This window comes from Staurois parvus, unplaced genomic scaffold (assembly GCF_062004578.1).
Source record: "Staurois parvus isolate SC_StPar_1 unplaced genomic scaffold, SC_StPar_1.0 ptg000545l, whole genome shotgun sequence".
Taxonomy (NCBI): domain Eukaryota; kingdom Metazoa; phylum Chordata; class Amphibia; order Anura; family Ranidae; genus Staurois; species Staurois parvus.
The window spans coordinates 281,543-295,056 of record NW_028318341.1 but is presented as its reverse complement, the minus strand read 5'-3'; the positions used below and the strand labels follow the sequence as shown (position 1 = coordinate 295,056).

The window sequence follows — 13,514 nt, the reverse complement described above, 5'->3', positions numbered from 1 at the left end:
AAATCTGATTTAAAAAAAAAAAAAATTTAAATAAAACCTGATTAAATAGGTGATATGCTACCTGAACTATGATCTTTAAATTTTTATATCATTGTGTACTGTGTTTAATTTTATTACATTTCCAAAAACAAATATTACCAATATACCATCACATAAAATAGCATTTTCTAAATTCATGCACAAATACATGATATGAAAGGGAAGGTACTATAGAAAATACAGTAAATACTACTGTAGATAGCCCAGTGCAACCTACTTGGCTTTTTTAGAATTTTCCTCTTATCAACACCACCCACATCCTCCCATCTGTTTCAATGATTCCTTCTCAATGTTGTACAAAGGTTTTTTTTTTATATAACCTAACCCAGCGTTAAACTTCTCCATAACTTTATCCCTGACCTGTCTGGTGTGCTCCTTGGCCTTCATGAAGCTGTTTGTTCACTAATGTTCTCTAACAAACCTCTGAGGTCTTCACAGAACAGCTGTATTTATACTGAGATTAAATTACACACAGGTGGACTCTATTTACTAATTAGGTGACTTCTGAAGGCAATTGGTTCCACTAGATTTTAGTTTGGGGTATCAGAGTGAAAGGGGGCTGAAAACAAATGCATGCCACACTTTTCAGATATTTATTTGTAAAAAATTTTGAAAACCATTTATCATTTTCCTTCCACTTCACAATTATGTGCCGCTTTGTGTTGGTCTATCACATAAAATCCCAATAAAATAAATTTACGGATTTGTTTGTAAAATGATAAAATGTGGAAAATTTCAAGGGGTATGAATACGTTGTCAAGGCACTGTAGCAGATGCATACAAGTTTGTAACTGCCAAAATGCATGGTACCGCAGTGCACCTTTCATGCACGTTTCCCACACATAAGCAATCCCATCGAAATTAATAGGCTGCCCTAAGAATAAAAATAAAAAAAAAAAACACACACATTTGGATGCACCTGCTGGTGTGAACAAGCCCTTAAAGCAGTTATTATATCAATATACAAAGCTCAGCACAAAACAAAAATTTTAATAAAAAAGTAGATCATGTTACTGGGACATGTGGTTAGCTTCTATATAACCTACCTGTTATCTGCAATATGGCTGGAGAGCATCCCATGACTGAAATAGCTTCGGAGTGGCTGGAAGAACAAAAATGCAAGACAGACATAAAATTTATATTTCACTTAATACCAGTACATGGCAAATCCTAAAATCTGCAGAACAGAAGCAGACAAGATACATTTTCCTAAAATTGTTGAATATACGGTTGTACACAGTAATACCTCGGTTTACGAATTTAATTCATTCTGCAGGACTTTTCGTATAGTGAAAAATTCATAAACCGAAACGCTGTTTCCCATAGGAATGCACTGAAAACCAATTAATCCGTTCCGGAGATCAGAAAAAATTAAATGCTACTAAAATACCGCATGAGTTATTTTATCAAGTCATGCGGTATTTTAGTAGTGACAACCATGTGTTAATGTTTCAGCTGTCAGGGGGTTCCCCACTGACAGCTGAATGTAAAAGAATTGCCGGCAATCAAAAAAAATAATTAAAAACCGGCGTGGGGTCCCCCTTCCATCCATACCAAGCCCTTCGGATCTGGTATGGATTTTGAGGGAAACTTATACACCAAAATTGTTTTTAAAAATGGCGTAGAGGTCCCTCCAAAAATACATACCAGACCCTTATCCAAGCATGCAGCCCGGCAGGTCAGGAAAAGGGGAGGGAGAGCGAGCGCCCCCCTCCCCTCCTGAACCATACCAGGCCACATGCCCTCAACATGGGGGGGGGGGTGCTTTGGGGCAAGGGGGGCTCCCCCCCCAAAGCACCTTGTCCCCATGTTGATGGGGACCAGAGCCTCTTCCCCACAACCTTGGCCAATGGTTGTGGGGGGTCTTCGAGCAGGGGGCTTATCGGAGTCTGGAAGCCCCCTTTAACAAGGGGGCCCCAGATCCCGGCCCCCCCTATGTGAATGAGTATGCAGTATATGGTACCCCTACTCATTCACAAAAAACAAAAAGTGTAGTATGAAAAAAGACAAGACACGGTCTTTGACAAGTCCTTTATTAAAAGAAAAAAAACTAAAAGAATGTCCCTCGCAGTAGATCCAACATCAATCACGATGCCCGCCGTCACTGCCACTGACCTGAAAAAAAGATTTTAAAAAATCCGACGATGGCTTCCAGCCTTCTGCCTGCTCTGATGGTTTGACAGTTCTTAAATAGATAAGGGGCGGGGCCAACCGGGGACAACACGTATTTTACCCCACCCCATGTGACATCAATGATGTCTCATGGGGCAGAGTCACTCAGGCAGCCATTGGCTCCAGTTGTTGTCAATCAAATCCTGTGAGAAGGAAGCAGGGGGTTGGGGCCACGCTGCATGTGTCTATGGACATACAAAGCCCAGATCACACGCGAGCCCCCATAAAAAGCAGCTTGCTATGGTGACACACGCAGAAGAGGGGAAGCCTAGAGTGCTAGTGGGGGACCCCAGAAAAGGAGGTTCAAGCCACTCTGTGCAATTCCATTACACAGAGCAGGTAAGTATAACATGTTTGTTATTTAAGAAAACATTTGTTAGCATTTACAACCAATGTGACTAGTGAGGATATAAGATACCAGCCACACATCCATAGACTTGTATTGTGAGAAGGTGCAGTAATGAGGGCCATGGAAGTTCAGGGTCATCTTACCTCTCCTGCCTGAGACTCCGACAACTCCAGCAGAAAAGGAATTTCCGTCTCAAAGTTTGACAGGAAGCTGCTCCACTGATGCTGGAATGTGATTAAATCCTAAAACAAAAAGGAGGAACAAGTCAAAAAAATCTAATTTAAAAAAAAAAAAAAACAAGCAATCATCCACTAATACTTCAGCAGAAATACCACTTTAGATGATGAAATTGCAGAAAAGAAGTGCTTAAAGCGAGAGGCCTTAAATGTATCTAAACCCAAACACAGATATGATATTGCGGCTACATTTGTTTTTCTATTTTTAGGCTTTTGCCATTAACACACTTTCTATCCTAGCGGCAGTGACAATGCTCACTTGTTGTATTCTATCTATAGAGTGGCAGTGTCACCCAAGAATGAAAAGTGCATTCAGACTATATAGTGAAAGTAAACCTTATGGCGCCACTCCAAGCTATGGATGGAAGGAAAAGGAGCACAAGTGAGAAGAGGGGAGCATGAGTCCAAGCGACTCCAATGGCAGCCAACACAAGTGAAGGGATGAACGCCGCTCGACCGACCCCAGGAGTCCAATGCCAAGGAATGGCCTCAGCCGCTGTACTGGCCGTTCTCTCTGACACGCCTCACCCCGCCCACCAGAGGTTCTCTTTGGCCAGCCTGAGTGGGCAGGGCGAGGCACGTCAGCGGACATGGCCGGTACAGCGGCTGAGGCCATTCCTTGGCATTGGACTCCTGGGATCAGTTGAGTGGCGCCCGTCCCTTCCCTTGCGTTCAGACTACAGAACACCTTCCCCTCTCCTTACTTCCACAACACAGGGGAAGTGTTCTGTAGCCCACACAGAGAGAAGGGAATAATGCCAACTAATTCTACTGCAGCCAGGCAGAGTGCACAGAAAGTTATCAGCTGGATTTTTAATTTTTAACTTATCAAACTTTTTTTTTCTTTTTCATTTATAAATCAAGTATTCACTACAATTACATAACCAATATGAAAGTTACAGAAAAAAAGAGAACAAGTACAGTCCATTCCAATCATAAAGTGTGTCAACATATGATAAAGAAGGTAAATGTTATCATAGCCAATGTCAAATTACTAAATACATGTCAGGTAGACCAAAGAGCAGAAAGAATGTAAATTATGGGTATCGTTAACCAGGTTGTTATGTCATAGTATGTATTATATTTTAACACTGGGTGTAGCAAGAAGCAGGTAAGTATTATCTTAATAATCTAATTAAAACAGATGGGGATGGGGCTAGTCTGGGAGAAGATAGCCAGGTGGACTATAATTTAAGAAATGTATTGGGTCGGGTTCACGCCAGGAATCAGACAGGTCCACGGTCCGCCTTCCTCTGCAATTCTGTGCGATGCCATTGTAAGCCTATTGAGCCTATGCGCACGCTACTCCTACAGGAATTTGGTGTTTTGCCTGTAGAAGCTACCAATGTTATCCTATCAATACTATAAATCGTTCTCTTCGCTTCTCCCAAGTCCTCCTGCTCTAATGGCTGAGGACTTGTGATCTCCAAACAAAACCCACTGAAGCCCAGCCCTCTGTCAGGTTTTTATTTCTGTCCAACTGGCTGCATGTCTTCTATCACACAGAATGGGGTCAGTGCAATGCAGACAGCAAAGCAGCTCAGTAATCAGAAGGTAAAGCGCAATGGAAGGGTTAACGGCATATCAAAATCACAGAATACGAGGATCCCCAAGAAAGCCCAGAAGGAAACAATTATACTAATTGTAGAAATGAATGTCTTTGTTTGGATGATCAAAATGAACCACCAAGGAGATCTACAGGAAGATGCAAATTAGAAGCCATGTTATAGGGCAAAGGGTGCACAATAATCTCCAGAGGTAAAATTCTCATCTCCTCCCCCACAGCTGCCAGACAAAACATCATCGGCTACCCCAGGCCGCCCACTGCCATTCCACAGGGACCAGAGCAATGCAGACAGCAACAACAGCCCAGGGGATGGATAGCAATGAAAGGTTATTTATCAAAATCACAGATGACTATGAATCCCCAGGAGGTCTCAAGGACCCACGTACATAAATGTGGTGTCCCAACACACGCACGTTGTGTTAAGGGCAGGGGCGGACTGACTATTTGGAAACTCAGGCACTGCCCGAGGGCCCGTGGTCAGTAGGGGGCCCCATGAGATGCCCCTGGTAACTTTTTCATAGGCTTTTTTGAGTTTGGGCAAGGACACAGGGGCCCCATGATCCCCTATTGCCTGGGGGCCCCATGAGTTGTCAGTCCGCCCCTGGTTAAGGGCTCTTTCACAAATGGCTTTATTGCCTCCCCTCTGAAAAGAGATCTGCCGTGGATAGCTTTTCAGAGTATGTTTGACAGGTGGTGTGGTGGCAATTTGGCACCTTCTCACTGCCTGTTTGAACCTTGAAAATGCAGAGCCACTACATGCATTGCACACTGTTGTAGGATGGTGGCTGTGCACCACATTCATTTAAATGGGTCGTGTTGAACAGCAGTATCACTCGCCAAATGTGACATGCCATTTCATTTTTTCCAAGGCCATTGCATGTGTACAGCCTTGAGGGGCTACATTTCTGGGTTTAGATGGGCAGTTGGGAGACAGTAAAACCCTGCATTTAACTTCCCTCACCTGCCCATGTGAATGAGCTCTAAGGCAGCCTACTGACATTTATGAGCTGCCAACAAACCCCAACATCCCAAAAATTGGGTAGGACCTCTTATGTAATGAAATGCACCTCAACCCACTACTGTGCATTAAGGTGCTCTGCCTTAGTGCTTCAGGATGCATTAAGGCAGCCCATTGATATGAACTGGCAGACATTTCCATGCACTAGTGTGCCATTTGACATTAATGGCACTGCAACGCATGTAACATGTATTGTCGGGTATTACTGCAACATAGTAGTGTAAATGGGCCCCAAATTGAATTGTTCACTTGGGCCAAGCTGGCCCAAAGGAACTATTTACTGCACTAACAGATGTGCTTGCTGGACACGCTGTGTAAACTGTATGTAGCTTCACCTATATATAATATACAACGCCATGTTCCAGCAACAGGATGGAAAGTTCCCATCCAATTCCAGGAACAAGACAAGGCTGGGCTGAGCTCTGTTCATCCATTCACAGGAAACTCTGTTCTCAGAATGAATACAAAGCTTTCTCTAATTGGCTGATGCGAAGACTGTAACATAATCCTGCCTCTCTGCCTCAGCCAAACAGAGTAAGCTCTGAGCTCATTCACAGAATACAAGGCTCCCTGTGAATGGCTGAGAAGCGCTCAGCCCGACATGATTTTGTTCCAGGAGTGAGACGGGAAGTTCTTGTCCCACGGCTGGAAAACAGCGCATTATACTGTATGGAGCGGAGGCTGCCCAGCAAGCGCACCTGTTAGTGCAGCAAACAACTCCTTTGGGCCAGCCTGGTCCATCCAAACTATTTAAAAGGGACATTAAACATGGAGATCAGCTATAAGGAATCAAAGCTGGCCATAAACTGGTTGATTTTTTTATACGAGCATTTGTATAAAAAATCTCTGCAGTGCGTTACAGGAAGCCTAGAGAGACTTGACAAATGGCGTTCCAAAGTACTTCAATATTTTGTTTGCTTTTATTTTCAATAATTTTTATTGAAAGTTTTGAGAAAAATTTAGTTCAGTTTAAATTGTATGCATACAATATAACTTTATTAGAATGTTACCCCACCTTTTGGCTGGGGTCGGAACTATAGTTGCAGCATAAGCATCAGAGGTATGCTTGGGCTGGACTGAACCGTGAGGAGATGTAGTAGGTAGTAAGGGGGATTAAACGGGGGGGAATAATGGGGGGGGGGGAATAGGTTGTGTAAGGATGGGGGAGGAGTACCAGTCTGACGTGGATAGGTTGAACAATTGTTTGTACAGTATCAGGGTTTTACGGAGCAGTTAGGATTTTGTAACCAGTTAGACCATAAAGAATGAAACTTATGTTGGGTGGAGTTATTAGTGGCCAGTCTTTTTTCCATTTCGCATTGGAAGTTAAGATCTGAGATTAGCAATTGAAAGGAAGGGGCTGTGGTGGTATTCCAGAGTCGGGTTACGTTTAGTTTAGCTGCAAAAAGGATGTGGACCATGATGGTACGGGAGGTATATGGGAATTTGTTAATCCCGATATGTAAGAGTGCAAATGCCGGATTGGGGGTTATCATTATTTTGGAAATTTCGGCTATTAGTTGGAATACGCTATTCCAAAAGGATCTGCAAGACCAAAGTATGTGAAGAGTGGAGCCTACGTCCCCGCATTGTCTCCAACAGGAAGGGGAATGTTTTGGGTAGAAAATGGCAAGTCTGGCAGGGGTTAGGTACCATTGATGAAGTATTTTCCAGTAGGATTCCCAATGTGAGCTGCAGTGAGAGGATTTGTAAGTGTAGTTAAATGCGGTAGACCATGAGTGGGTTGGGATGGTTTCCGCTAGGGTTTTTTTCCAATTGGATAAAGAGGTAGATTTTAAGGTAAATTGTAGGTCCGTTAAATATTTGTAGAAGGTAGAGATGCCTTTACTTGGGTAATGCGGTTTGGAGAAATAAGTGTAGGCCGTAGCCGGGATTATTATGGTCTGGGGTATGTTTTTCGTTTGGATGCAGTGGATGATTCGTAGGTAGGTGAAATATTCAGCGGCAGGGAGGTTAAATTTGGTGTGAAGATATTGAAATGAGTGTAGGATGTTATTTTTGTAAAGATCTGCTATGTGATGTATGTTTCGTTTTTCCCACTGGGTTAAATCTAAGGAGGGCGTAATGGAGTGTAGTATGTTGAGTGGGGTATGGAGTTGTTCAGAGTCTGCGTAATCTGTGGATAAAAGATCTTTCCAAGCTTGAAGGGTGGCTTGGATACATGGGTGCTTTAAGTGATATGTCGTTTGTAAGAATATTGTGGTTAAGAGTAGATGTTGTGATTTATTTAAGTGGAAGGAAGGGTGAGGTTTCCATTGTGGACCAGGATTTTTCTCTGTTTAGGTGCCATCAAAAATATTTTTGGTCCAGGAGAGTGGCATTATAGTAAGATTTGAGGTGTGGAAGGCTAGCGCCTCCTTTGGAGGGTGGTCTGATTAAAAGATTGGTGGTACATCGAGGTTTTTTGGAATTCCATAAGAATCTGGTAAATATCGATTGAAGTTTGGAGAAGAAAGTATTGGGGACCAGTATAGGGAGTGTGCAAAAGATATAAAGAATTTTTGGTGGGATGAGCATTTTTAATGTCGCTACTCTGCCTATTTTAGATAGTTCTGAGGTACGAAGGTTGGCAATTTCTTGGGGTATAGTTTCAAGTAATTTTTTATGGTTCGAATGAAATAGTTGGTCTGTTGTGGCAGAGAGTTTGATTCCAAGATATGGGATGGTATTTTTTTCCCAGGTGAAGGAGAATTGTTTAGCAAGGGATAGTTGAGTGAAATATGGTGTGTGGAGGTTTAAAATTGAGGATTTGGGCTTGTTTAGTTTATAATAGGAGACTATCGTATATTGCTGGAGATGGGCACGTATTGTTTGGAGGGATTTGACTGGGTTGGTAATCATCAATATGATGTCATCTGCGAATAGGCTAATTTTGTGCTCAGTGTTAAGGTGTCGTATGCCAGTGAACATTGGATTGTCTCGAAGTTTAGATGCTAGGGGCTCAATGAGTAGTGCGAATATGACAGGAGATAGACAGCCTTGTCTGGTGCCATTGGTAATATCAAAAGGGATCTGATAGTGTTCCGTCTGTTAATACTCTGGCTGAGGGAAGGGAGTATAGTGCCAAAATGGCTGTTAGCATCCAACCTGTGATGCCAAATTTTTGTAAGGTCATTTGCAAAAATAGCCAGTGTATGCGGTTGAATGCTTTTTCAGCGTCTAACAATAAAAGCAATGAGGGTTGTTTGGTGTGTTCTAAGTGATGGATGAAGGATATGAGTCTTCTAGTAGCGTCAGCTGCCTGGCGGCCTGGTATGAATCCCACCTGGTCTGGGTGTATTAAATTGGGAAGATAGGGGAGTAGTCTGCGTGCTATAATTTTTGCATAGAGCTTGACGTCTGTGTTAAGCAGGGAAATTGGTCTATAATTTTGGATATGTTGCGGATCTTTGCCAGGTTTTGGTATTGTGGTTATTGTTGATTATAGCATGTCTTTGGGGAATGTGCCATTAGTGGCTGCGTGGTTAAAGAATCTGGTCAGATACATTGAAAAGTTAGGGGCAAATTGTTTGTAGTACTCGTTTATATAGCCATCGTTTCCTGGAGACTTATTAAAAGGAAGTGTTTTAATGGTGGATTCTATTTCAGTGGAAGTGATCGGCATTGATATGTCTTCACGTTGGGTTGAAGAAAGTTGAGGGAGTTTAATTGTGTGGAGGAACTGTTGTATGGACGTAGGTGTTGGTTGGATGGTGTTAGGGTCCTCTTTAAGGTTATATAGTTGTTTGTAGTAGGTCGCGAAGGCATTAGCTATATCTTGCGGGTTTGTGGTGATGGATGATAAACTGTGGATATTTTATTTCTTAGTCGTCGTTGTTTAATCATTTTGATTAGCAAGGAGTTGGCTTTGTTGCAAAGGAAGTAAAATGTAGTTTTTGTTTTTTGAAGGTTGAGGTCATATTTGTAGAGCAGGAGGGTTCTAAGTTTGTTTCTGTCAGTGGTGAGTTGGGCGGATGTTGCGGAATTTGGTTTTTTTTTGTTTAATTCTTCTTTTGTTTTAATTGAGAGAAGTTCCTCAATTTGTCGGTTTCTCTGGAGATGCAAGAGTTTAATTATATAAGGATACCTCTCATGTATGCCTTATATGCAGACCATAGTGTGGATATCGATATTTCAGGAGAGTCATTTATGTCAAAAAACATGTTGTGAGCATCTAATATAAATTTTTTTGTGGTCCGGATTCTTCAATAAAAGTGCATTAAGTCTCCAGATACGGGGGATTGTTGAGTGTTGATTGTGATCTAAAGAGATGGAGATTGGAGCGTGATCAGACCAGGTTATGGTACCAATTTCGGAGGATGTGGCGTGTTGCAGAGTCCACTTGTCCGTGATGAAAAAGTAAATTCTGGACTAGGAGAGTCGAGCGGAGGAATAGTAGGTGTAGTCTTTTTCCGCACTGTGATGGCATCACCATATGTCGTAGAAGTCATTGTTATGTAGAAAGACATTAAGAGATTGTTTGGAGGAGCGTTTGCTAGAAGCGTCTAGTAGTGGGTTGCCGATGATGTTGAACTCTCCTACTATAATTAGTCTGCCTTGTTTCTGAGCAGAAATTGTGGAATTCATTTTCTTGTAGAATTGCAATTGGTTGGTGTTCGGACCATAGATGTTGACCAGGGTGTATAGAATTCCATTAATTTTGCATATCAGGATATGGTAGCGACCTTGTGGGTCTGCAACTTCTGAAATGTAGTGGTATTGGACAGAGTTTCTTTTGGCCGTGATGATGCCGTTTTTCTTTTTGGGGTTGGTTGCCATATAAATTGGAGAGAAATGGTGTATGTGGAAGTTGGGGATTTTGTTGGTGGAAAAGTGGGATTCTTGAAGGAATATGACATCAGCTTGCAAGGAGCGAGCCTCTTTTTGTAGTAGAGATCTTTTGAACGGTGAGTTGAGGCCACGGACATTTAAGGATGATATTTTAATCATAGTTCTGGATGTAGGCGAGTTGTCCGGAGTAGCGGAGGTATTTCATGGGTCATGCAGAGTGATGGCATATCCTTTTGTCGTTTTGGAGAAGTTTCCACAAAGAAGGGGTACCGTGCTGGATGCGCTCGCTGGTTTGATGTGGATGTTCCATCTTGTAGGTCGTTATTTAGAGTAAGGAGGGCTTGAGACGATCGACTGGTAGAGGCAGGAGGGTAAGGGGGTAAAAAAAACTTGTTGAAAATACAAGTGGTATGTGTAGCACTTATTGCTAGTGTGTGACGGGGGAATTTGAGCATACATGACTCACGTAGCAAGTCATGTTGACGAGTAACTTGATGATGGTCCTAATGGGGCCGTCTGCCAGCCATTAGTGGTTGATAGAGTCCCAGCTTGTTGGGTGGTTGTTGATGGTGATGATCTCAGGATCCTGACCGCTCAGCTTCCATGCGCTGTATATGATTGGAGGCGGGTTGGTGTGAGTCTGCTGGTAGGATATTCCAAGCTTTCAGGAGATCGATGCCTGCCTCAAGGGATTTAATCGTAAAGAGCCTTCCTTGTTGTTTAACAATGAGCTTTGTGGGGAAGCCCCATTGGTAGCCAATTCCGTAGTTCTACAATGCTTTTGTAATAGTAAAAAGCTTCTTGCGGTTGAGAAGTGTGGCTTTAGATAGGTCTGCAAATAATTTTATATTCGCTTGGTCTGGTGGTAGTGATGCAGTGTTTGTTGCGGCTATCATAATTTTTTCTTTTACATGGTAGAAGTGGATGCGTGCCAGGATGTCCCTAGGTATTGCAGCCGATAGGAACGACGGTTTAGGTAACCTGTGTGCACGGTCTATAGCGAGTTCTACATCTGATAGGGAGGGGATGAGGTTTTTCATGTATGTTTTTAAGTATGGCACTATGGCATCTAAATTGATGGTTTCTGGGATTCCGCAGAATTTGATGTTATTCCGCCTTGAGCAGTCTTCTAGATCCGCTAGTCTGAGGTTAATCTGTTCTATGTCGGTGCCCTGGTCAGTGTATGCATCTATTAGGTCGTTATGAGCGGCGAACATTTCTTCCATTTTATTTTCAATATGGCGGATACGGTAGTTTTCTTGTACCGTGGATGAAATTTGCGATAGTGTCGTCGTCAGGTCATCATGTAAAGTTTGTCACAGTGAAAGAAGCATACTTTTCATAGACAGTTCAGTGATAGGTTGGTCTGAAGCAGGAAAATTTTCTATTAAGGATGGAGCAGATATAGCAGAATTAAGTGCAGAATAGAAAGGCTGAGAGACAGGAGGATTCTCTGTGTCCAGCCTAGGTCTGGACTTAGCAGGGCTGCTTGTGGTGTAAGACGGGCGGAGAGGACTCACCAGGGTCTCCAGGGTACAGGGATGCTTTGAGCCTGGGGTCTGTGGTGTGCTCTGTTCCTGCTGTGTGGTCTCATGCTGTGAGGAGCCTGCGCCATCTTGGCTGCAGGGGCTGAGAGCTGGGAAAAAGCTCATCAGCTTTCCTGGGTTCCCTGGTGATCTGCGGCGTCTGGGCATTTCCCTGGTGATCCAGAGGACACCTGCGTCCCCTTATCAGTGCGGGGAGAGGTCTGTGAAGTCGCTGGGTCCGGTGAGTGCTGAGTTATGGCTGGCAAGGATACGGAGCTCTCTTCACAGAGCTGTCATCCCGGAGCCGGCCGCGCATGCGCCCTTTGTTTGCTTTTAACCCCCTGGCGCTGAGCATATGGAAATATGTGGCCTCACTGAGCTGGATTTTTTTCTCTGGGGACTCATATTTGCGTATCTGTGTTTGTACCGGCAGTGAGTTCCCAGCACAGAGACCGGGGTTTCATAGTAACAATCAGGACCTGAAACTCCCGATTTTGGGTCACCCGTTTGATGTGATAGCCTCAGATTGGCTATCACAGTGATCAGTCACTGTGAAGCCCGCCCCCGTGTTTTCTCTCTTTTATTGGAGGAGAGAGATACATTGCATCTCTTTCTCTCCTTGCAGAGAGAAAAAAAAAAAAGACAACAGACAAAATATATATGACTAAAAAAAAATACCTAAGTCAAGGTTTGATCTAGGTCAGTATTTTTTTTTTTAAATGCGTTTTGGCTGAAGAAACAGTTGACACGTGTAAACACATGTTAATGCTAGGAACGTTTAGCGCTTGAGTGTTAATTCTTTTCAGCAGCCAGAATCAATTATTATTCTGGCCAATGAAATGAATTAACGCCCAAATGCTTGACACAGATAAAAGCGTTCCAACACATTTACAAGTATCAAACATTTTTTATGCCAAAATGCCACTGCCAAGAGGAAAGATGTCTAGGAGAGATAAAGAAATGTCCAGTGTTTGTGAGGTCTTATTCCTAAACCTCCCTCTCCTCTCCTAGAGGATGTCCTAGAATTGTTTCTTTTACTATGATCCCGTAGTAGGAAACAGCTCTCATTAGTCCTTACTAATGTAGACATGCCCCCAGAACTACATCTCCCTACAGACAGTGCATGGGAAGGTGAAGGCAGCAGCATCATTCTTCCAGTAAAGGAATCAATGTCTGCATGTGGAGAGACACAAATAGATTCCTCTTCTGTAGTTCAGCAGGCAGGGCTGACATCGCCAATTAGGATTTCAGTGCAGTAGAGTTGTGTTGTCATGATCTCACTGGATTTCTGGCAGGTCAGCGGGTATTTTTCTTTACTTGTAGCATTTTAAAATGGATAAAACATGATGAAATGTGCAGGTTTTGTAGAAATGTGTTGAGTGTTTTTTTATTTTGTAATTTTGCTCTGACATACACTTTAACAGATGTCCATTGTATAGATTTACCTCTGACAGCAAGGCCTCTAGAGAAGAAGGATCCATGATGCTGTAGATCTTCCACAAAGACTCACTCACATCCATCAGCTGTAAGATACACATGACAGATGATCATCATACACCAACTGCACACATCATAACACAGACTCAGTATGGAACATCACAGCCTTCTCCCTGCCATCGGGAAATGCGCTTCATGCAACGATCCCCCGGCGGTGAATAACATGCCACGACACTGCGCAACATCACTTCTTACCCAGGTGAACAAGGCCCCTACGGAGCAGGAGGCTGGGGACAGTAATCTTCCGTCTCCTCCATACACCAAAACTAAGTACCACAAGTGTCCATGTTGCCCCCACCCTCCTAGCATTTCCACAGGG

The 13,514-nt window shown here is 43.1% G+C and overlaps 1 protein-coding gene across 1 annotated transcript in view; it reads right to left on the bottom strand.

The window, feature by feature from the left end:
* DNAAF9 (dynein axonemal assembly factor 9) overlaps nt 1-13,514 on the bottom strand; it is a 208,212-nt gene that overhangs the window by 152,147 nt on the left and 42,551 nt on the right. The window contains exons 7-9 of the mRNA XM_089690898.1: nt 13,144-13,221; nt 2,704-2,802; nt 1,086-1,141 (exon numbers count right to left, since the gene is read on the bottom strand). Coding sequence (XP_089547024.1) covers nt 1,086-1,141; nt 2,704-2,802; nt 13,144-13,221 — 233 coding nt within the window. The remainder of the gene's footprint in view (nt 1-1,085; nt 1,142-2,703; nt 2,803-13,143; nt 13,222-13,514) is intronic.